This window comes from Liolophura sinensis, chromosome 1, assembly GCF_032854445.1.
Source record: "Liolophura sinensis isolate JHLJ2023 chromosome 1, CUHK_Ljap_v2, whole genome shotgun sequence".
Lineage (NCBI taxonomy): Eukaryota > Metazoa > Mollusca > Polyplacophora > Chitonida > Chitonidae > Liolophura > Liolophura sinensis.
Genome location: NC_088295.1, coordinates 83,977,072 through 84,000,914, shown reverse-complemented (window position 1 = coordinate 84,000,914; position 23,843 = coordinate 83,977,072). Strand labels below are relative to the sequence as shown.

Sequence of the window (23,843 nt, the reverse complement as noted above, 5' to 3'; positions counted from 1 at the left end):
TAAAGTTTTAAAGCATTTGTATTCTCTTAAATATAATATTCACCAATCCACAAGCATCTTTGTTTACATTCTCCAAGCCACCATTAATTAACAGAAAAGAATGTAGCAAACTATTGGTTTCATTTCCCATGCCTTACTAGACACTAGACCAGATGACACAAAACTTTAGGATCCTGTGAAGGCTCTACGTGATTGTTATCATTTTCTGCATGCAATTACATTTAATGATGTCAATCATGATTTGGTGTGGTCAGCATTGGAACAAAACATGTTTGTACTTTTGCAGAATATGTAACACCTACTCTTTTTAATTTTACTGCAAATATTCCACAAAATAAATAACGATTAAAAAGAAAAGAGGGTACACATAAAGGTTAACCAGTTGCTTTAACAATCACATTAGACTTGAGGTTTCCAAATGCCTAACATTACATGCTATTGACAACGGTAGAGACAAATATTCAAACCATGAAGCATGACATAATGGGGAAATACTTTCTCATATACAAGTGTTTATTAGACAGGCTCTATTGACAATTTCAAATTTTTTAATAATTCAATGTAGCCCAGACATTTCATAAGAATTTAACAATATTGGAAGAAACTGAGCATAGGTGGTTCCTACTCGCCTCCACACCAAAACCTCACAATAGATAAGCAGCACTTCTTCCTATCTGAGGTTGTTCACACTTCAGTAAGAGAACTTTTAGCATTGATTTCATATCTCATGAGTCCAGAACCAAGCGATGAAAACATCTCAGTCACTTTAAGTTAACGTGCACGAGAATTCTTTCCATGAAATATAGAGATTTAAGTTGTAAAACGTTCCAGACTATTATCTGAGTGGGGTAGATGTCTTGCCCAAGCTTGACTGAGATAAGGAATCTTCTTCCCTCTCGGCAGCATTCTGTCTTAGTTCCATTAACGTGTTCTTAAACCTGCTCCATTCATCCCCTTTAGGGTTGGCAATGTGCTGAAAGGAGAAAATCAAAAGAATGATGAAAACTTTTGAATCCACACTGAAATGTTGCCACCAATAAATGGTGTAGTTATCCAGAAGCAATTTGTTTATGCATCTGATCACCAACGAACCTCTAAACGCCATTCAAAGAAGCTGATTATTCTTTGGTTTTGTAATGGGTTATGGCAAACAAGAGGAGACGCCCTTTTTTTACTCCATACGTACAAAGCACAAAATTGATCACTTAAAAGCTACAGAGGATGTTCAGGTACGACCCTTAAGTGAAATTTGTTTGTTTATTTATTTATTTATTCATTTAAATTTACGAACACCATATCCAAGAATATTTCACTTATACGACAGCACTGATCATTATGGTGGAAGTAAACATGGCTAGGAAGACCATGACCATCTGCAGATTGCTGACAGACCTTACCAAGAGATGGACTTCAGCTCACAACTGTGGCATTGGTAAGAGGTTTCGGAGTCACTGTGCTAACCCTTCAGCCACTGAGAACCCTTCCTGCATTCTTCCTAGTGAAGTCAGCAAACACAAATGTCTCCCAAGAACTTGTGCTTAAGTTTACATGCACATCTGAAATACTTATAATGTTGTTTTCCTCTATATCCTTGAATTCAATTTCTTCAAAACTTACTACCCCTTGATGAAGATGACCTGGTTGTACTTACCTCTCCGACATCATACACATAGATACGCCCCAGGTCGTCTCCGGCCGCTATTTGATGGCCACTCTCATGCCAGCGGCAGTGATTCAGAGCCACTGTGTTCTCCATAGCCGCCGTGGCTGACGGCACCTAGACATAATCAACAGGATCCAGGATCACAAACATGTACTAGACTTGCTTATTCACTTCAAAACAGTTTAGTGCACTAAAACTGTGAATTACTTTAAAAATTTTATCCTAATACAAAGGAGTTAAGCAAAGTCCAAAACCAAGACAGCTTTGAAATCTTGGGGTCAGGGCATCTGTTAGGAGTAAGCTAGAACACTTAGCAAGTATCGTATAGTCATACAGGCTGCTAATGAATTGCACTTTTTACCAGAAACTCACAATGTCACTCTTGACTGATATAAACTGTATTTGAGCAGACAGTGTTACCTCTGTTTCACTGTTAAGGTTCCACAAATCCAGGCGGCCCATACCGTCCACACTGGCAAACAGGGCTGGGTGGATGGGAGACCACTGAACATCATACACATAATCACTGTTGTCCTCAAATGAGTGGATGTGTTTCTGCTCCTGTAATACAAACAATGACCATTCAATGGAGAAGACTCAAAATCCACGTTGGTCACAACACTCCACGTTGGAGTGTGCACAAACAACAGCCATCAGTAGATGACAAACTCATTGGCAGCTAAATTCAACAGACCCATTGCATAATGACGTCATCAACTGCACGCACAATGCATTATGGGTTTAAAACAGGGTCAGATTCGTTAACAAGATGGTGCAAGACGTCGTATTATACTGCTCACCCGTGTACTCAGCAAAGAGATGTGCTCTATATGAAAGTATCATGAGACATGTCTACAAACCTAAGAAAGCTCAGCACACAAATCAAAAAGCAATGATCAAGAAGTGCCAACCAGTGGCAAGCAGTATACAACTATAACAACCTTTCAAGTTCTACAAATCCATGTTCAAAGGGCAATAACCTTAGACAAATTCATGCAGTGCAACCCAAACAGCACCAGCACATCCTCCCTGTCACAATCTCTATCATTCCCACAAGGTTCCGTAAAAATCCAAACAAAACTGCAGAATGAGATTTGTTGACAAAGGTGCACTATCTACAAGTTCCTATTCAATGGTTGAAGGGCAATAACTCTGCCATGCGAATGCCTACAAAGTTTCCTGAAAATTCAATAGTAACTGTAGGAGGAGATGCATTGACAAGGCAGGCAGACAGAGAGAAGACTGGACAGACAAGCAACATGACTGCTGTATCTCCAAGCATTATATGTCATGGGACAATAACGTTAAATGATAAAAAATATGTACCGCATACCAGAAAGTGTTGGGCCATAAAATTATTAACAGAGTTATTTCTAAGAAATGTTAACAGACATCCTATTACCTTTATACTCCACAGCTTGATAGTCCAGTCAAAGGAAGAGGTTAGGAAATAAGGAGAGAAGTCGATCTGGCCAGGTACTGTGTGACAGTCAATCCCTGTGATTGGTCCCTGGTGGCCCTCAAAGGCCTCATTCACACCAGCTTTACTGTGGACAAACAAGTCACAAAAATAGGTGAAGTGTATCGGCTGAAACTGGTAGGAAAGAAGAGAAACCTTAGGTTTATCACGGATGGGAGTTCTTGATACTTGACTACAGAAAACAAGCAAAACTCACCCTAAAAAAGTACTGCAAACTTTTATGTATCAAGCCAGCCAATCCACCATTTAATAAAACACTCATGGAGATTAATAGTCGAAAGCTAACCATCTACAGCAACTATGGTATTTAGCAATATACTATGGTATTAGTATTTATCTATATACCTATTTTTGTTCACCACAACTCTGGAATATTCCACTTTAACATATGCTGGGGTTCAGATTTATGGGTGGATAAAAACCTGAGTGGCCAGGGAAACCCACTGACCTTTATTAAATTACTGACAACTTTTTACATGCTTGACATAGAGATACATCTATGCACACTATCCGTGTGGAACAGTGGTCTTCCAGAAAATGGTCCAAAAAAACAGTATTCCATTCTCAAAATCACAATGACTCATATGTCATCACTCTAGTCATATAACAGTGAATTAAACAGAATTCACAGTCTGGATTACTAAACAAATGAGTGTCAGGGGCAGTTAGTGTGAGATACATTTAATAACAGATAACAGAACATTGATCTGGATGTTGGCTTACTAACCTGCCATGTCTACAGCCCGAGTACACCACACAATCCTCTCCTCCAACAACAAAATTATTGACGTCCCCTGACAAGAAGGACATGGAGGTGACAGCCACAGCCCGAGCTTGCTTATGCATCAACTCCATACTGTCCTGAAAAACACGAGGAATACATCTGTAATGTAACTTGTACAAATACTCCACTTACTGCAGTGGTCAATACAAGCCTGTAGGTCATGTGTGGGGAAAGTTGGTCAGCAAATTTCCCAAGCTTGATGGTTTACCCTGGCACTCTGAATTCCTCGACCCATAAATCTCAATTTCTGAGTACAGTGTTAAACAACTATCAAATAAACATGAACTTATACAATATAATATTTTTTGATTCTTACTTAGAATACTGAAGTATTATATCTATGCCAAAATATGAGACTGGTATTTCCCTTTATCTCTACATCCACTCACGCTCTGAATATTCATAATCTTTAGAAACTGAACGTCTCGTGTTGTTTTGTCTCATGTGTTTTGTCTCATTAGGATACTAGTGAGTTAACAGAAATGATAGTTTGATCACCTATCATGAGAACTCAAAATTGAAGCTCTAAACAGAGTTTCCCCAAACGTTTTCCATAGCTTATGTGGCAAATAAGTACAAGTTTGTTGTAAGTACCTGTGGCTGAGACAGCATATCCAGACTCCACGAGCAGATCTTGCCATCAGTGGAGACACTGATCAGGTTGTGGGCATTCTGTGTACCTACCACATTAACACAGTAGACAGGGTGCTGTAAACATGACAACAAAACACAACACAGTAAATTAGTCTGGGTTACAACACACAGGAAAACAAAGCTTCAGCTAGTTAATGCTAATAAAAGTTGAACATTATAGACCGGGCTAAAAGCAAATTCATACATGTACTAAGAGCTCAAGATTTAGTCTTTAGACAATTTGTTTTTCACCACTCAGGCGCACAGCTGGGTCTCTGACTAGAGGCTGAGCAGGCTTGATCATGGAGTATCCAAAAATCTGTCAACCTACAAGACAGTGTACTGGGAATACTGAAGACTATGCGGTATTTAACTTGAAAATAGAAGAAGGCCTGGACATGATGCTGATCGACACACAGAAAAGCTTTGATGACAAATAAATTCATGGAGATATGAATGAACACGTACCGTGTGTGCAGCAGCAGATAGGGGTGTTCTCTGAACAGGAGTACGTTTGTTCACACGGTTATCCCAGAGCACAATCTGCCCAGAGTAGGTACCACCAACTACCAGGTTAGGGTGAAACTTGGCAAAACAGGTAGACATTACAGCAGACTGCAAAACACAAAATGGACCAAGCATAAATGCCCGGGGTAAACCAGATACCACTAGCAAATCACTGACGGACTTTTTCAAACGTGAAGTACAGATATGCACAGCACAACGGTGAAAGACATTTGGTCTTCAATGAACATTAGATTGCACTAACAGCTCCATGGGCTTCATTGACTGCTTAATTTTAACCTTGTTACCACAATCAGTGAAAGTTGAGTAATCTACAAATTCCCTGTGCTAGGCCAGGTTTAAAATCACACTTTGTGTGTCCTAGTGAATAAAGGACAAGTGCCTTAAACTACTAGGCCACAGCCTGCTTCCACATGAAATATATTTACTTATTTATTTCATGGGGTTAAAACTCACCATTATCATCGCCATGTGTACCATGTTAATTTTGTCAGAACAAGGCGCTCCACACTAAAGCACCCCCTGACCAAGGCAATGGTGGAAGGCGCCTTTTTCCTAAAATACCCTAACTGTGGACTAATTTTCTTATAAATATGAAAATTCAGTTCAAAATTTGACCTAGAGTATATTTCATTCAGGGATATCTTATCACAAGCATAGGGCTATTTGCAAAACTGAACATGCCTGCACATCTCATTTCTAGAAGACATGTGTGAAGTACTTAATTTTCGCGTGGAACTAATTTTCGCGGATTATTCCAGCGAAAAAAAATATCCAATATTGAATCATATACTACAGGTAACAGTAATCATGAAGTGAAATCTTTGCCAGGATGACAGGAGTTGCGCTAAGAAAATCTGACAGGCCAGGTAAATTTTTTAACAGCAAGGAAGGAAAATTATGGTTTAAATACAAACAAACTTTGGTGCTAAGGCTTAGTGGGTGTAAAACAAAGTGGGAGTTTATTCGTCTTTAGTTTGATCAATCTTCCCTATGCCCTTAAAGTGAAAGAAAAGTAGATACCAGCACATGCTGGCTTCTGATGAATGTCACTCTGATACACACTATCCCATTGGCTGTGTTTCTCTTATGGTCCAGTGAGTGAGCTTATGGCAAACTGTGAAATGTGTAACACAACACAATGGCCGTTTGACAGCTACAGCAATGTTTGCAGTTTCTGACCTGCTACAGAGGACAATTAAACCTGAAAACCATGCAAAACTTACCATGTTGCTTAATAAAGAATGAGTGATAGGTGCCGATAATGGGGAATTCATATGTTTTGCATTAAACTGCTCAAAAGGTGACAGATCACTTTGCCAGGTGTTTAAAAGTATTCATCAGTGGTTTGAAAAGAAGTGACATCTGTTTGAGTACTGCTCACGGTAGGTGCGAAAGTAATCTTCTTGTGTGTTGATAATCCATCCCCCACTATTTTAATCTCTGATCCAGATCACAAGGATTAGTGACACAGCAGGAAATAAAGAAGGATTAAAGCCACCCACGATGATACCTGTTTAACGTGCTTGAATAATTTCGGCCATATTGTACCTTGGAAAATTTTAAGATTTGTTTTTTAGTATTCTCTTAAATATGCGAAAACAAATTCCCACAAAGATATTTTTGGAGAAAATCTGTGAAAATAAATTCCAGCAAATAATAAATACTTTACAGTATACCTACAAAAAGCTATTTCAAACTCTCAATAAATATTTTATCCCACTATCTTCATCCACTACAATGAAATGCTGGTCACACGTTCACTATGCACAAACTGTACCTGACAATGGAACACATAGTCAGGAGTGGTCTTCTTAAACTTGACATTCCAGACAAGAGCTACGCCATCTGGGTCATGTGGCATGTCCTCGTTAGCGTTGTACGAGGCAACCAGTAGCTCTGGGAACTGTAACCAATCCAAAAAGTCAATACTAATATCAGGATTTGAAATACTTGAGTCCAGAAATAAATACATGTACTTGGTTCAACCTCTAATTTCTGTTTATTACAAACCTTTTCAATACATTAATAAGCACTTAAGTGCAATAACACAATTTAGATCTTGCAGTCTTATTGTCACTATCAGATTCCAATGCAAGTTTAATGTGCTAGCTAAAGATGTCAAATCTTTACTACATCACAGGCTGATTTACTAAGTTTCAATTTACGACAGGTTATCCCTTACCTGAGTGGACCAATCCATGCTTGTTATTGTTCTGTGTTTGGACCATCTTTCATCATAAAAGTCCCGGTTCAGCTTTAACCTCTCCCCAGCCAGCTGATCACTGAAATACATCATGCAAGATAACAAATACATGAGTTAAACATCTAACACTGAGACATCACAGTTCAGCTTTAACCTCTCTCCAGCCAGTTGATCACTGAAATACATCATACAAGATAACAAATACATGCATAAAACATCTAACACTGAGACGTCACAGTTCAGCTTTAACCTCTCTCCAGCCAGCTGATCATTGAAATACATCATACAAGATAACAAATAAAACACTGTACACATGATAAACATCTACCACTAAAACAGCAGAAACAATGCACATAACAGGAGTAAGAGATCAAACAAATATCTACTTTTCTGCTGAATATATGTCAGTTAAAACCTTTTTGGAGAAAAGTACAGAAATTTATCCTTTGTAATTGGATTGAATTTTATGTTTCGAAAGCGCAAAAAACAAAACCCAAGGAACATCAGTGAAGTAAAACATTATATGGAATGAAATGTTCATGTTTAACAGGAATGGCTTTAAAACTTCATGAAATTTAACTTTAATATTTTTTTATCTTACTCAGGATAACTGACCACTTACTCATCTTTGCCTTCACCATCTCCAGCAGAATAATCGGTGAATATATCCAGATCCTCAGCCAGAGCCCGCTCCACGATCCGAGATGTTCTCATGAAGAAAGACTGGAACTCTTCTGTATTTATTATCTGCTTTCTCTCTTCATCAGTCATGTCACGCAATTTTACTTCAAACATAAAACAGATTTGTTGGTTTAGACATATTCAATTATCATTAGGCTGAAGGAAAAAAATAATTTCACAGATTCGTCCATAGACATAGTGTATGTAAAGATGTAAAAAGCCACAGTCTGACATTTCTTTCTAACATGTTTGTTAACTCTATAAAACAACTCTTAATTAGGAATTCTTATACGATATAAGACAAACCAGAAAGGTGATGTCTATATTGAACAGATCTATTATATTCATCCCGGTTATCATACAATTTACATGTAAACAAGTCAAGACAGTGTTTGCATCATGTCACGGTGGAAACGGCTGTGCTCTAGAGTCATAGAAAAAAAAAAGCCTGAATGGTTAAAATTGATACATGTAGCGTGGCAGTGCTTTTGATTTTTTTGAATTGAGATAGTTTGCTTACATCAATATCACGAAAATACATCACAAATATAAACTGTTACTCTTTTTAAACTCTTGGTGGCATGCTCCTTCACTATATACACACTGCCTCTTCTGTTGTCTTTTCTTTAAATAAGACTGATAAAGACAAAATCTTCCTCCCAGGTATTAGAATCATAAGGTAGTGCATAGAAAACCATCACTTGTTTGTCTGTCCACTCACCTTCCAGGGCTTCCTTCTGGGCAGCCAGGAGTTCAGCCTCGGTCATCGCCGGCTTGACCATCTCTACGTGAGGCATCTTATGAGGCTGGACAGGAGGAGAGCTGACCGTCACATCCAGCGAGTCAGCATCATCATCTGTACGCCCATCATCATCATAAACAAGAACTGCAATGTTAATACTTTCCTTGGGCTGTTCAACTACATGCTGGTTGCAGGCGTATTACGTGTATTAGTAAAGCTTTAGAGTTCATGCTATTACATTATCTTCTATAATTTCAAAAATACAAACACCTACATTGCTACTGGTATACAATGATATTTACAGTATAAACTGTTCGTTCTTTTCAACATATAATGTATTAAAGTCAAATCTAACATTTTCCAATTAACTTCAATAATGTAAAAGACAAATCATTTTTTTAATCAAAGGTGAAAAGAATACAACAGTCATCTTACACTATGACTAAATGCAACTAAGTCACAAAAAAGATAAAATTATCCAAGATATTATGTTTTACCAACCCCGTTTGGTTAGTTCCAGAAACTTTATTAGTGTTCAATTCAGCAGAAATGTCATTCCATGCACCTTAATGTCAACACTCTGCTTGCCATCAACTAATGCTCACAATGACTGATCATGGTACTAAATGGCTTTCTAAACTTTCTTATCCAGCGATCAAATCTTGAATAGCAGCACAAGAATGAATTCATCCATCCTCTTACTCTTTAATAGGTGCCAGACAAAATTCACAACAGATTCAAAATTTAGGACTGTGCACATTTGATCTTTTTAATATAGTATGTTTGCATGAGTGTACTATCGTATGTTTTACATGTATTACAGTAGAGTTGATTACAAGAGTTTAGGGTGTGTATTATGTGCTTAAGTTATTTGAGTAGTTGTCCAAAAAGATGTTTCAAACATGAACTAAGACAAAGGATGTTCCCATCCACCAAAATGATGATGTAGTACACATCCAAACGTAAAGAGAAGCAGTAGAGATTTGAGGACAGGATAATTAGGAAATGGTGACGCCATGCTGTCTGTTGAATAATTGGCAAAGGAAAAGAATTTTGGAACAGCAAAGAGAACAAAGACAATGTCATATTTCAATGCCCCAGCGTTCAGCAAGATAACTCTATTTAACACCTTCGCTGCTAGCTTAAAAAAAAAAAAAAAACAAGTCTTTAACTAGAATTAACACGTCTGTGAAGCAGATAGTACATTTATTGTCATATAAATATCATATACACATTTAAATATTAATTAGCATTTAAAACATCTACGTACAAAGCTCTACAAAAACATTATTAAATATGAAACATATCAAATAATATTAAACATATATAAGAGTACTCCATACATTACAAGCTTTCACTACAAAGGCAAGCTAAAACCTTACACTATACATCTAGTATATGCCTCAAACAACATGTAACACTGTAACAACAGCCATGAACAGAAAACAGTACAACAGTACACAAACCACAAATCTCAGCTACAACAACGCATACATGTACACCTACTGACCATTCCACAATAAATTCTACTTTCACTTCATACTCTACAAAACAGTATCCTACTTTTTACTTCAAACTCTATACAAAACAGTATCCTATTTTTTCTTACTTCAAACTCTACATAATGTAGTTCCACGTTTTTGGATGACCAATTATCATTCCAACCCTACACCTGTACACCAGCTCAATTGATGCATGTTATACATAAGCACACGCAAACCTCAACCTCAAAAATAATCAGCAGATGAAACAAATTAATGGCAAATGCACCATATCCAAAACCAACTGTCATCAAACTAAACCAACTACCTAACTATCCACTGTTTTCAGGTCTATGTACTAGCTAACCCTTGTCTAGCTTTCTCAAGTGATATTACAAGTACACCCACATGTATGAATATAGAGACAACCCTCCTTCTATCTGGCCAACCAACGATATTAAACACATGTAAAACTTCAGGTATCAATATTAATTACACCAGTAAATCAATATTATATTATATACACTTATCAACAATATCCAAACACTCAGCTCTAACTCACAACATCAACTCAACACTTGTAAGATACAATGAAATACACCTCATTCCTACAAAACCATGTCTATTGTCAATATCTGTTATAATCAGTTACTATTTTAATTAATAGTCCCAATATAGGTAACAAGCTCATAACAATTCCTTGTTCCTGTATTTACATGAACAGAAACGACAAATGATCAACATCAAAACGGAAAGTAGCAGTGTGGTAAATAACCTAAAATTTGGCCAAAAAAATTACATTTTCAGTGGAAAATAAATGTCCTAAAATCTACATTTTTCCAGTAAGATATCCCCCTGCCTTCAAAACTAACCTTGCAACACTCCCACACAAAACTCCCAGAGTCAGGTAAAATCTACATTTTTCCAGTAAGATATCCCCCTGTCTTCAAAACAAACCTTGCAACACTCCCAAACAAAACTCCCAGAATCAGGTAAAATCTACATTTTTCCAGCAAGACATCCCCCTACCTTTCAAACAAACCTTGCAACACTCCCAAACGAAACTCCCAGAATCAGGTAAAATCTACATTTTTCCAGCAAGACATCCCCCTACCTTCAAAACAAACCTTGCAACACTCCCAAACGAAACTCCCAGAATCAGGTAAAATCCACATTTTTCCAGCAAGACATCCCCCTACCTTCAAAACAAACCTTGCAACACTCCCAAACAAAACTCCCAGAATCAGGTAAAATGTACAGTTTAGATATGGGTGAATTTTTTGATGATTAATTATACATCATATTCTTGTGAATCACTTCTACCACTGATAATACAAGTTCAATAAGATGAGATGAAAGGCTATAGAATATCTAGCAAGTCTAAATTAAGCAAACAGCTTGCTGGTTACATGCTCATACAAAAGTTTTCATTAGAAATAGATCTTTCTTGTTCACGTAGATGCCAACATAATTTTAATCTTCTATAGAATATCACTGATTAAGAGCCCTAAAAAACCTGATCAATTCTTACAAAAGCAAATAGCTTAAATGCACGTTAATGTCAGTTGACAATCCAGACCACCCATAACAAATACGTATCTATCCTCTTCTGCCTTTACACGCTCACATTTGAAAGGGAAATAACTCTGCCACTCATCCACAGAATCAGGTAACCTAACATGATTTGTTTAATACTGTCAATAGCACAATCCTGATTTAGGAGTTTTTTTGATCTTTTATGTTTAATAATTGTAACATTTTAAAAAAGCTATGTGTTAAGTATCTGGCATTCAGCACTGGTGAATCTATCTCATGCAGATCATGTCTCTTATGCAACAGCAATACTGGGTTCGACGGTGCAGGTGTGGAAGTCGGGACACTGGAAGGTAAAGAGCGTGCTGAATAGGGAAACAGCTTCAAACATTCATTACAACCATACAACAGCAGCACAGCACTAACATGACAGCCAAGAAAACAGAAGAGTGTATAAACCTCAGCACACTGTTTCCAGAGGAGCCCTTTTACATGTATATAGTGCATATCAATCCACATACAGGCAGCGTGACCTATCCACATACAGGCAGCGTGACCTATCCATATACAGGCAGTGTTACCTATCCATATACAGGCAGTGTTACCACACAACAGACAAGCACATCCAGGTTTACACCAACTAACTGAACTATACACTATCTACTGATCAACATGTTTTAATATACATGTACATGTAGCTGACTTTAGAAAATAACTTAGATCAACAAATTGTTAAGTCAGATAATCGGATGCTAGATTTAATATTTTTGAAAGCTGGTATTAACCTGGATTACATTGGCAACATATCAAGAGCTTAAGGGAAACAAAAAAAAATTGCAGAAAAATTCCTAGACATTGCAGAACTGAACACAGCCTTGTGAAGAACATGACAGTTAACTGGATGTGTCCCCTGAAGATGTTCCCCCTGGGGGGTCTAGGGCAGAATCCTACCTTCATCAAACTCATCATCCCATTCCAAATGTGGGAAATGAAACTTTGGAGAGCCATAGCGTGGGGAGCCGTACCTTGGCGAGCCTGCTTGCAAGATAATATGGTATATGGAGAGGAAAGGTGCAGAAGTTTAATGAAGGCTGACAGTGAACCACAAGTCTGTGGACAAACTGTCATTAGTGGGGACATGCTGTAGTTCATTATACTGTATCTACACAATACCCTGGATCCCTAACCTGGTGTGACTGTAAACCATACACACAGAAAGCCCAAAGGATTCTTTATCAGCCGATCCAACTGTGTCACGCAAGTCTGTGTATTTCAAGTGTCAACCTATATTCAGTAGTAGAGGTAGGATTACAAATTAGCCATGGGCAGGTGTAACCACTAGAATTTTGTGCATCTGTGATCATTTATACATCAGCTTTAGTCTCGTTAACAATTTTATCATCATTCCCAAGAAAAATATTCTGCAGTTTACTCATTTATTATTGATTCGCATTCATCAACACTTTCAAAAATTTAAGAGAAAACTTTAGACTTATCCTACAAATTGCTCAGGACTACCGGTGGTCCATGTACATGGATGTTTAGATTTGAATGAAAAAATGGTTCCTTATTCCATCTAACTTTTCCATTTAGTCTTGAATCTTACCAATGACACTTTAATGTGTTTTGTCACTTTCGGTTTTAACTGAAAATCTTGAATCATGTATGTAAATGTGAACTCAACGTGCCAGAAAACTGAATGATGTGGAATTTCAAACACACAGAAAAAAAACACAAATCAGAAAGACAAACAACTTGTGAAATGCAGCTCAAAGTAGTGTAAAACAAAAATTTTGGCCATACTTGGTAACAAGTATTTGTTTACTCAATGTGCTAGAAAACCGCACAATGTAGGTCATTTTTCCCAGTGTCTCAGACAAAAGAAACAAATTTGAATAGCTCATGAAATGTTGCTGAAAGTGATGTGATATGAGAATGTCGGCCCTGGTGGATCAGAAGTACTAACATCTCTGTTGTATTTGTTATCAACCTTAGAAAGCTACAAAGAAACAAAACTGAACATAATAAAATAAAGACTTCAGAAATAAGCATTACGAAACAATGAATTATCATGCTAAATCTTAATCATTACCCAAGGACATACTGCACATGAGGAATATTTCTAAACAATGCACACTCAACAGCGACAGAGCCATACAAATAACCATGGGCAAAATAAATGAGCAAACTATAAAGGTGAGATGGACAAGAGAAAAAAACATACAAATGGCAAAGTCAGCCTGAAGAAATAATGAAGAAAATGACTCACATAAGAACATAAAACACTGTATTACCACTTCACTAGAAAAACACACGTTACACAATCATAGCACAGTGCTGAATAAAACTCAGTAAGCTCTTGGTATCAATCCATCTTACTTTGCATGTGAATACATGTTAATTGTAAATTCAGATCTGTTACAAAGCATAAAGTTTGCCCCCTATGTTACATGCACTACTGACACAAGTCTTTATTTTCTGACTAGATAAGCCTGGGCTTGTTTAACATTAATCTAGATTAAGTACATGTACTTCTGGCATGGAGTAGCTCAAATGCCAATCTCAAATTTTAATCGCATCCAGTTCCCTATGTCTCCAGGTACATGTACATCCTAATTAAGGTTCAAGAAACCAGTTTATGTTCAATAATGTCAAATTGTCAACTAATGTAAAAAAAAATTTACTGTAGTAAAATGTGTATCCATGTATTGTATTTTAACATAAACTATGTAAACCCAGATTAAGAAATACATGCTGAATTACATCATAACACAGGCAACTGATCTTTATATCCAAGATTATCTTTGTTGCGAGGGAAACAGGTGCAAAAACTACAAATGCTGTGCTTGAATAGCCCATACCTGCCCAAGTACATGTAAGTACTGTACTTCACCCAAAGTGCAGCAATAGGTGCATTTTACTGGATTCTGACAAATTCATTTACTTTACTCTGCCACTTAAGAGGATTTCTTTGGGGGGGAGGGAGAGGGGAGGGGGCTGTAGTATCTTTATAAAAAAAAAAAAGAAAAAAAAATAAACTGTGGGTAGCAAAAATATCATTTTAAAGCCTTCCGAAAATGCATTTTTTTTAGACTAAACTTTAGGTGAACGACAGTAAATACACAACTACAAGTGCTGATATTTAACTAACATAGTTCAACAATTAAGATTTCTATCACGCCTGAGCATCTCAAAGAAATGATCTCCTTGTTACCTATTTGTTACTCTTGTTAGTCTTGTTACTGTAACAAGGTAGATGTTAACAAAGGGTAAATTATGCATTATCTAAAGGATCAGTGTTGGAGCGTCAGTACTCTGGCAGACAGCCCTATGGTGTACACACAGAGTGATCTCCCTTTGGAAATGCATACTTGCACTTAACACACTACTTGACTATCATCAGAACTACAATGCCGCCTAAAAATTTCTCCTGTAATTTCATACCAAAGAATTGAATGCAATTACAAAGGAAAACACACAAATTCAGGAAAATTATGGGAACCATCCCCAGCCAACCAAAACAGTTTGTCTCTGTTTGCTTGAAGTACAAAATGGCCAATCATAAAACATTACTGGGAAAATAAATTATTGCACAACATGTTATATTTACAGGGTTTTTACGAACATAATGAAAAACAAAAGATCAAACAAATATACCTACATTAAAAAAGATCTAACCAATGTATAGACACCCATTAAATGCAGCATGTGTACTTGTTCCACATAACACTTCCACTCCACTTCTACTTTCCTCAAATCTGACATGACAGTCCTTCAAATGTCTATGATATAATCAATGTAAGACTAAGAACCACTTTTAACTAAACATTCCTCAGCAAATTAAAAAGGTGTCTCAATCAGTATTGTTAACTTGATAGCCTTTGTAAGCCAAAAACCATCATGCAAAACACAAGACTCAAAAACCACAAAAAAAGCTCATGTCACCCACTAGGTAGAAATACAAAGAGAAAATATACATGTCTATCATGCAAAAAGAGGAGGTGCTCAACAGGGATAGGTGAAATAAGAGGCTCTAAGAAGCATGCACTTTCTACCTACGTGACAATGATGCTTGTGGAATAGACACAGCATTCTTATTCCACTAAAGGTAGATAGGTCATGTTTGAAAGTTATCAATTATCAAATGGTAACGAATGTAGCCGAACTTTTACAGCATTTTTCTTCAATCGCAACACATGAAAGTTGTACCATCACATATTATTCCTTTGCTAATCTCAAACGGGGGATACTGTGGTGATAACCAGACTAGAGTGCTGCTAGGCAGTCTCTGCCACAAACAACTGTTGCGTCTCATCACCTCATAATGTGTGTAAATTTCAGAAATGCTTTCCATAACCCAAAATCTAACCCATCAATGCCATGCTAGCTTTAAGAGCCCTACTGTGACTGTAAGGAACCTGTATCTCTAATAGTGTTGTCAAAGTGTTAAATGTACATTCTGAGTCCTCAATGCACGCAGACTTGGCATGACAAGCTCCTAGCCAAACTGTTCACACTGCCAATTAAGGGGAGCCATGATAACCAGGGAGTGGTGACCAGTGCAAGCTGACAAAGCTGAACTGCACTTACCGTAGTAATCCCGGGAGCGAGCTTTAGGTCAAAAGGAGTAAGCCGTCAGACAACAACAACACGTACATATACTTTCACTTTCATTCATTCTCATTCATCACAAGTACAAAACATTCGGCAAAGTGTAATCTAATTTAAAGGCAGGGTTTTTTTAATGTCAGAAACAGTTATAGACAAGAAAAGGTTTGATCACAAAGTACAAAGTTTACATGGCTTTTACCCTTCAAGAAGTTATGATGAGCTTTGTAGTTATAACCTTGCAAGAAACGAGCTAGAAAATAATCATTACAACAAGAATGATATCTCAAGTAATAGTGGAGAGACAGACTTTTGTGCAGACTAACACAAAGTAGTCGATGTGTGTTCTGCTCTGTGTTCAAGATGGGAAAATGACAATAATGTGAACATTGTTGCACAGATCTGCACATAACAGGTGCCAAAAAGTCTATGTCTTGAGTGTGCTTTTATATGATGGTACAATGTAATTAACTGGTAATTAAATCAGCTTCAGGTGCAAACAAGCTAAATGTATTTTCAGTCTTCCTTTCTGCATTCAACTTTTATAATCTAACAAAGCCAGCATTCTGTATCCACGCCACATAACTGAGAACAAGGAGTAGTAGTTCAGTCTGAATGTCTATATTCATCGAAGTCCCACAATCAATCTTAATAATAATTTTCCTTCTACAAGAAATTTTCCACACATTTAGAGCTTTACATTTTAAGGCACTAGAGACAATTAGAACATAAACAAAAAAAAATAAGTTTTGAAATGAGACAAATAGCAAAAAGAAAAATCAAATAAAGAGGTCAAAACATGACACAGTCCAATACAATAATGCAAGATAACATTAATAACTGCATGCACACAAATTCCTAAATCTACAAATCATATTCAACTTTAAAATGAAATTCTTTTATATATGGCAAGCTGTGTATAAGAAGTTAAGCTCATCGCCTATAGAGCTGAACTAGAATCCTCATGATAACAAAATATCACGTAATGCATGGAAACAAATTCTTCTGAAACAAAGTTCATTTTCATTGTACACTCAAGATTACAAAATCTTGTCAAACAGAAACTCAACCATAATACGAGTGAACGTTTATATGGTGAACATATCAGACATAGCAAAGAAATGACAAAGTAAGCAAAAGCTTTATCATCAGTGTGCATTCGCCTGGTACATAGAGAATGTATTTCACTTCATATTCTCCATGCAAATCAAACTTTGTGTACAGGTCTCATATCAATCTTTGTTTTCCAACAGTTTTGTTCTGAATTTACCAATGAACAAGGTTTTTTTAAGTCATCAAAATTTTGCACTAGACCAATACAGAAAATGTATCAGTGTAAGGATAGGTTTTCCAAAGCATATAAACATATGACATGAGAAAAATGCAGGAATAAAATATACTGCAGTCAAATGAAGCAATTCCTGAAATCCAATGCCTTTCACAGCAAAACTTAACAGAGTAACTTTGAAGTTGTCATGTCCTCCAAACACAGTTTGTTACATGTGCAGCACATTTCACTCAAATGAACAGGTGAAGTCTCAAAGACTCATTTCAAGACTTACATTAAAGCAGGTAAGGCCATGGTATGGGAGGGTAGGAAATAAGCTTACAGAAGCAAATAAACAGCTACCTTAGAGTCTGTGCAGCCCAACAAATACTCCTAATTAACCAACAGGCATGGTTCTTTGTACATGCTGTACTTCCAGTTAGCTGTTTTTATCTAACTTGTGAATCTGAGGAGTTCATGTCTCATATTCTTAACTGGTCTTTATTGTTCGCAATTTTAGAATGCAATTTTACGATACATGTGTCCAAATAAAATCACCACAAATTCCACGAGTAACAGAGTCTAAGAATTCCGCGTTTAATTTTATCTTCTGTTGTATCTAGTTTTGATTCAAAAAGTATATGCTTGAGCACATGTGCTCTCACTTGCCTAATTTCTTAACCACCTTGTATTTTGTTCAATTTTCTTCTATATACTTCCATTGAATATCTTCATGAATGCAAATGTCATTTTTACTATCATCTTATTTATAATGTAATATCAGTTGCTAGTAAATTATAAAATTTGTTGGGGTTTTTATTAATCACACTTGTATGCTGTTACCATCAAGACTTCAAAACCATTAAAAAATGTTAATTTCATTACTGGAATTAATCAAGCAACTACAACTTCAACTATTAACCTACAATACAATTAACAGGTGAATGATTAATTTACAAGATCCTTTGGGTAGTTAATTTGGGATATAACTGATTAATCCACTGAGAGATATGCTGAATCAGATGTTGACACTTACCATCTCTTTCTGCTGGTTCTGTAACAATTGTCTGAGTTTCCTTGCTGTACGTAACCATTTCTTTTGGTAAGATGTTGGTCTCAGAAACTTTGCACACGGACAACTTCACCTTAGATTTTTGACTGTAACAAACGTGTAATGTCTACATGAGTCACAAAACGATGCAAACATTGTCAGTGGGAGTCGTCTAATAATTCAGTTGGAATCCATCTTTATCAGGGACATGTAAGTTTTAGCAATATAATTTAATGAGGTTTGAATTTCATTATTATGATGTGCTAAGCCAAAGTCCACCTACATTATGATTATGATTGCTTAAACAACCTGTAAACAAAAACTCAGCAAAAAAGCTGCTGCAATTAGCTACGATCTACATAATTCTGACTAATCTTAATCCTAATCTTCAGTCAGGCTTTTCTATACGAGCTCAGTACAATCTTCATGAATCAAATGCACATCTTTGTCACAGAGTATCTTTATTTCATGCCATTACATGACTACCATGGATGAAATGAAACCCTGCAGGAGTCAAGGGGTTAGTTCAGGTATGACTGCAAACAATTTCTTGCGTTTCAATCAGGATAAATGAAAAGATCAAAGCACATCACTAAGGTCTTAGGCAGTCACAGCTCAGGAGTGACTGGTGTTCAAAATATAAATCTGCCATTACCCTGAGGTGACAGTCTGCGTAACTGGAGCTGCGGACTGCTCGCCTTCATGACTACTGCTGTGACTAGGTGTGCTTGTAGCTGATGAATCTGTGGAGGGTACTTCACGTCCCTTAGGAGCTGAAAACAAGAATGTTGGCTTTATGAACAGGATGGTCAACCTAAGATCAGGTTTTCTGCCACCTCATTATTTAACTCCACTGTAATTTCATTTTTCATTGCTTGATTAATTCTGATACCTAAGCAAATAAGGATATGAGAAGGGCTAAATGATGAAGGAAACTGACAACAAGAAACCAAAGCTGAGGTTACTGCATGTGGTTTCAATATTGCCCAAGAAAGTCAACAAAATTAATTTCTTCTAACCCTGGCTGAGGGTGGAAAAAATTCTATATAATGAAAGCTCTAGCTTCACCTAAAATGAGCACAAGAAATTTTTCAATTTCCATTCAAAACAAGCAATCTTTGTTGTTCAGGCAAGAATACAAATTTCTTATCTGCCACCCTTTATAATTTTATCAAGTACAACATAAAAAAGACAAAAAATTGTAAGTCTCTATGGGGTAATACCAGATGGAGGGAGACCCAACTCCATGAAGAGCTGATCGACATCCTGGGACTTTCCACCTGTACCTTTTGCTGTTGCCACATCTTCAGTCTACAAAAGTAACAAGAGATAATGTACAAAATAAACTGAGCTATTGGGGCATGTATCCTTATATGACAGATTTGTGACAGTCCCTATCAAGGTTAGTTTAATTGAACTAAGCCAGAGAATACTTACTAATGTCTTGGGGGTTAGCTTAAGTTGTTGCCATTTGATGTCTGTGCAGTGAAACCGACTTAGTGACTGGCAGTAAGCTAACCCAGCACAACTGACAGTCACAGTGACATACACCATAATTTATGCAGCACTTGCCCAGTGACGAATTTCAACGATTTCACCTTCAGATCAAGGACTAAAATGAAATGCAACTGGACCATACTCTCCAGTGATACAAAAAGGCCAAACCAGAAGCCCCCAGAACACCATCCCATGCAGCATTATTCATTCACCATATACTGTTCATTATCACATATTCGGGCTTCGACGTCACCCAAATTTTCATGCGAGATGCAGACGATCCTCTTACCTTTATGTTTTTTCTCCTTCTTTCTTCTTCTTTCCTCTGTCTCTCTTGTCGCATCGCCTCAAGGCGAGCCTTTTTCCTCTCCAACTCTGCTTTTCTATTTGTCTCAGACATTCTGACAGGTAAAATACAGACGCCTACAGTAAGAAGTTCACGACATCAGTTCATTTCATGTCCTCCATTTCTTTCTCAGCATCTCAATACGCAGTTTTGTGGACTTGCCTTTAACGAAGAGCCGGACATTGACTTTATTGGCAAATTCTGCTTTAGAGTGTCGGGCAAATCAAATAGCTTTAGACTATATCGGACAATATTTTACTAATATCTTAAATTATTCTCTATGTATATCTTAAAAAGAAAAGCATAGCCATGTGTCGATATATTTTTTCGATTATATTTCCAAGTGCACCATTTACCCTAACCAGATGATTCAACAGAGGGCGCTGTAGTGTGGCTTCGCACATGTCACTGTTTACGTATGTGCGGGCTGCAATTAGAAGAACCTTTCGTGATTTTGGAATGTAAATTTGCTACCACTAATTTAAAACTGAGATGGAATATTGACCATAGGTGAGGTATTTCACATTTTATAACGAATCACAAATGCTGCATTTGCTTTAGCCTGCTCTCACGAGATACTCGAATATTTTTAGAGTTAGAGGATGCCGACCTTGGTTCGAGGACTTGTTAACTAGTTACACAAGGGTAATCTGGTAGCACAGCCCTTTGGCTTTAATCGTGAACGTTTGTTATATTCTCATGTTATTGTGTGGTCAGTGTGCTATTTTAAAATTCCGAATGATCCTTAAAATGGGAAAATTTATCACTCATTTATTTTTATAGCCTCATGAATTAGATGTTGTGAATATTTATTTCTTATTTATGAGGCTAATGTATTTACCACACAATGTCTCTTGCCACCGAGTGTGAAGGCGATTCCAGGCACTATTGTTGTACATGTTAGCGATTTATGGCATATTCTAGTCCATCTAGGCATGGGCATGGTCAGTTGCCAAATGCTACTATTGCGCACATACACCATCAGTTTTGATTGAACTATATTGGCATGTGTGGATATTTCCAATCATATGTCTGATTCAGTCGTCACTTGTCTTATTAGGTTTTGAAAACAATCTCACATCTGCATGGTCTGGTTGTGTTCGTAAAAAGAATGTCCCAGTTTTGTGTCTTGTGTAGTCAAATATGGCACATAGGTAATAGAATCTGCATTATGAATGACACTGTCACCAGCAAGGCTGAAATTGCAATGTCCAACATGTGAGCTATCTTGGATTATGGCTCTAGTTGCTGACTTCAATTCTTCTCTGGTACCAGCCCCGATAGCACACTTGGTAGAATGTCTGCTTCGAAAGTTGTAGGTCCAAGGTGAATCCTGGTTCGAGTCACACCTAAGACCTGACCTTAAAAGAGGAATTTGCGTTCAGCATGAAGGGGATAGTGCAACAACTGGTTGACCCGTATCAGTATAATGGCTCAGGCAGATGGCTTACTTGCCTTTGGTGAGGTGTCTTATTTAAGCAGCAATAGCCAAAAGAGCGGTGGGAATCCTTAGGGTGCATTTACATGCACTCTAAGGATTCCTTCGTCGTCATATGACTGAAAAATTGTTAGGATCGACATTAAACCCCAAACACTCACTCACACAATTCCTCTCTTCTATTTACCTAGTTTGAAGGGAGTAAAATTGACAGAGTTGTTGTCTGATAGGCATTTCATTTAGATTTGAGAAATCCAAGAGAAATGTCTTCCAGTACATGAATTTCACCTCTTTTATAACTATTTCACTGTCCCGTTACAGGACTGGCTGGGATGATGGCATGATGATGTTGTAGCTGTTTTAGGAAACAAGGAACCAAAGATAATGTCCTCCACAGTGATACCACATGCTACTAAAGTCAGGGCTCTGTACAAAGCATTGCTCAAACTGCACCAGGGACTTCCTCTAGAACTCAGGGCAGTTGGCAATGAGTACGTCAAGGAGGAATTCAAGCGACACAAAACTGCCAATGAAGCAGAAACCGAAGTGTTTCTTGGGGAGTGGACAGTAAGTCAGAAGGTTGGGAGGTTAATGAAAAGGTAGTGTTTCCAAGACTCTGGTTTCCGGCACTGATAAGTCGAACTACTATTGTCTAAATGAAAATATTCTTCAGTGTAGTGTTAAACCCATATCAAATAAGTAAAGAAATAGATAAAATCTTGATTAATTACATGTGCAAGGGTCACAGGACAGAATCAGAGTTTGTCACGTTGCCAGAGCTTGCACGAGACGTAACATCACCATTTATGACAAGGGTATGGCTTTCATTGTCACTTAATGTGCACAATTTATAAGCTTCTGACAAATTAAAATTCTCATGCTTAATATAATTTTTGTCTCTGTTTCCAGAGTTCAGCTCAAATTTTCATGTCACAGCCATTGAGATCAATGGTGTGAGAAGACATTAATTATTTCATGAAACTGAGTTTGAGTCAGAAACTCAAGAACTGACGTTTAGAAACCAAAAATTAGCTGAATAAATAAGGTACTTAAAATTTATTGTAGTGATTCTAATAAAGAAAAAGGCAGGAAATCTAGAATTAGAAAATTTAAGGTAACCAACACATGCAGGGCATCAGTGATGGGACATTCCACTTGTGTGTTTTTACTTCACATGTATGCAAAACCTGCGCTGAAGACATGCAGTACTTTTCAATTTATTTATTTGATTGGTGTTTTAAGCCGTACTCAAGAATATTTCACTTATACGACGGCAGCCAGCATTATGGTGGGTGGAAACCGGGCATAGCCGGGGGAAACCCACGACCTTCCGCAGGTTGCTGGAAGACCTTCCCAGGTATGGCCGAAGAGGAAGCCAGCATGAGCTGGGCTTGAACTCACAGCGACCACATTGGTGAGAGACTCCTGGGTCATTACGCTGCGCGCTGACCAACTGAGCCACGGAGGCCCCCAGTACTTTTTGAGGTACCACCCTTAATAACATATGCGTAAGCATTGCTTGAGGCATTATGGATAATTTGTATCCTCTCTTTTTCAGAAATATTACATCGTAGTTGCCAAGCAGTTGACTGGAAAGCAGCCAGCTCTTTTGATTGGTCACAATCTCTCCCCAGAAATGTTAGACAACTTCAGAGAGGAACAACTAGGACAACTGATGGAACTGTTCAAAGAAACTCAGAAACCAAAAGTGAGGGATCCACCTGTTTGATAAATCTTGCAATGATTAACACATAAATTATATGTACAATCAGCAAAAATTATCATGTTCGTATCCAGCAAAAATTAAACTACCCCTGAACTCATAGTTGTTGTACTGCAAAGTAATGGACCAGAACAAAAGGTGGGAAATAAAGATGTGTTTATTTATTAAGAACACCGTCTTCAACA

The 23,843-nt window shown here is 37.3% G+C and overlaps 2 protein-coding genes across 9 annotated transcripts; one reads left to right on the top strand and one right to left on the bottom strand.

Moving 5' to 3' along the window:
• LOC135461865 (cytoplasmic dynein 1 intermediate chain 2-like) lies at positions 1-20,620 on the bottom strand. Of its 8 annotated transcripts, none has more exons than XM_064739126.1 (17): positions 20,441-20,620; positions 19,878-19,965; positions 19,310-19,427; positions 18,640-18,761; positions 16,319-16,339; positions 12,680-12,763; positions 8,694-8,858; positions 7,914-8,076; positions 7,271-7,370; positions 6,866-6,991; positions 5,029-5,175; positions 4,522-4,635; positions 3,871-4,004; positions 3,066-3,210; positions 2,084-2,224; positions 1,652-1,777; positions 1-973 (listed from the first exon to the last, which is right to left on the bottom strand). In XM_064739126.1, exons 1-17 carry the CDS (start codon positions 20,549-20,551, stop codon positions 836-838), a joined length of 2,043 nt encoding a protein of 680 aa, XP_064595196.1. In that variant the 5' UTR covers positions 20,552-20,620; the 3' UTR covers positions 1-835. The 8 variants fall into 8 exon arrangements, with proteins under 8 accessions (XP_064595196.1, XP_064595198.1, XP_064595200.1 ...); XM_064739128.1 differs by having other exon boundaries at positions 8,694-8,828; XM_064739130.1 differs by lacking the exon at positions 12,680-12,763.
• Positions 20,621-20,881: 261 nt separating this feature from the next.
• Positions 20,882-23,829, top strand: LOC135461861 (succinate dehydrogenase assembly factor 3, mitochondrial-like). Its single transcript, XM_064739123.1, has 3 exons — positions 20,882-21,007; positions 22,257-22,502; positions 23,494-23,829. The coding sequence occupies exons 2-3, from the start codon at positions 22,320-22,322 to the stop codon at positions 23,662-23,664; spliced, it is 354 nt and encodes a 117-aa protein (XP_064595193.1). The 5' UTR covers positions 20,882-21,007; positions 22,257-22,319; the 3' UTR covers positions 23,665-23,829.
• Positions 23,830-23,843: the final 14 nt, after the last annotated feature.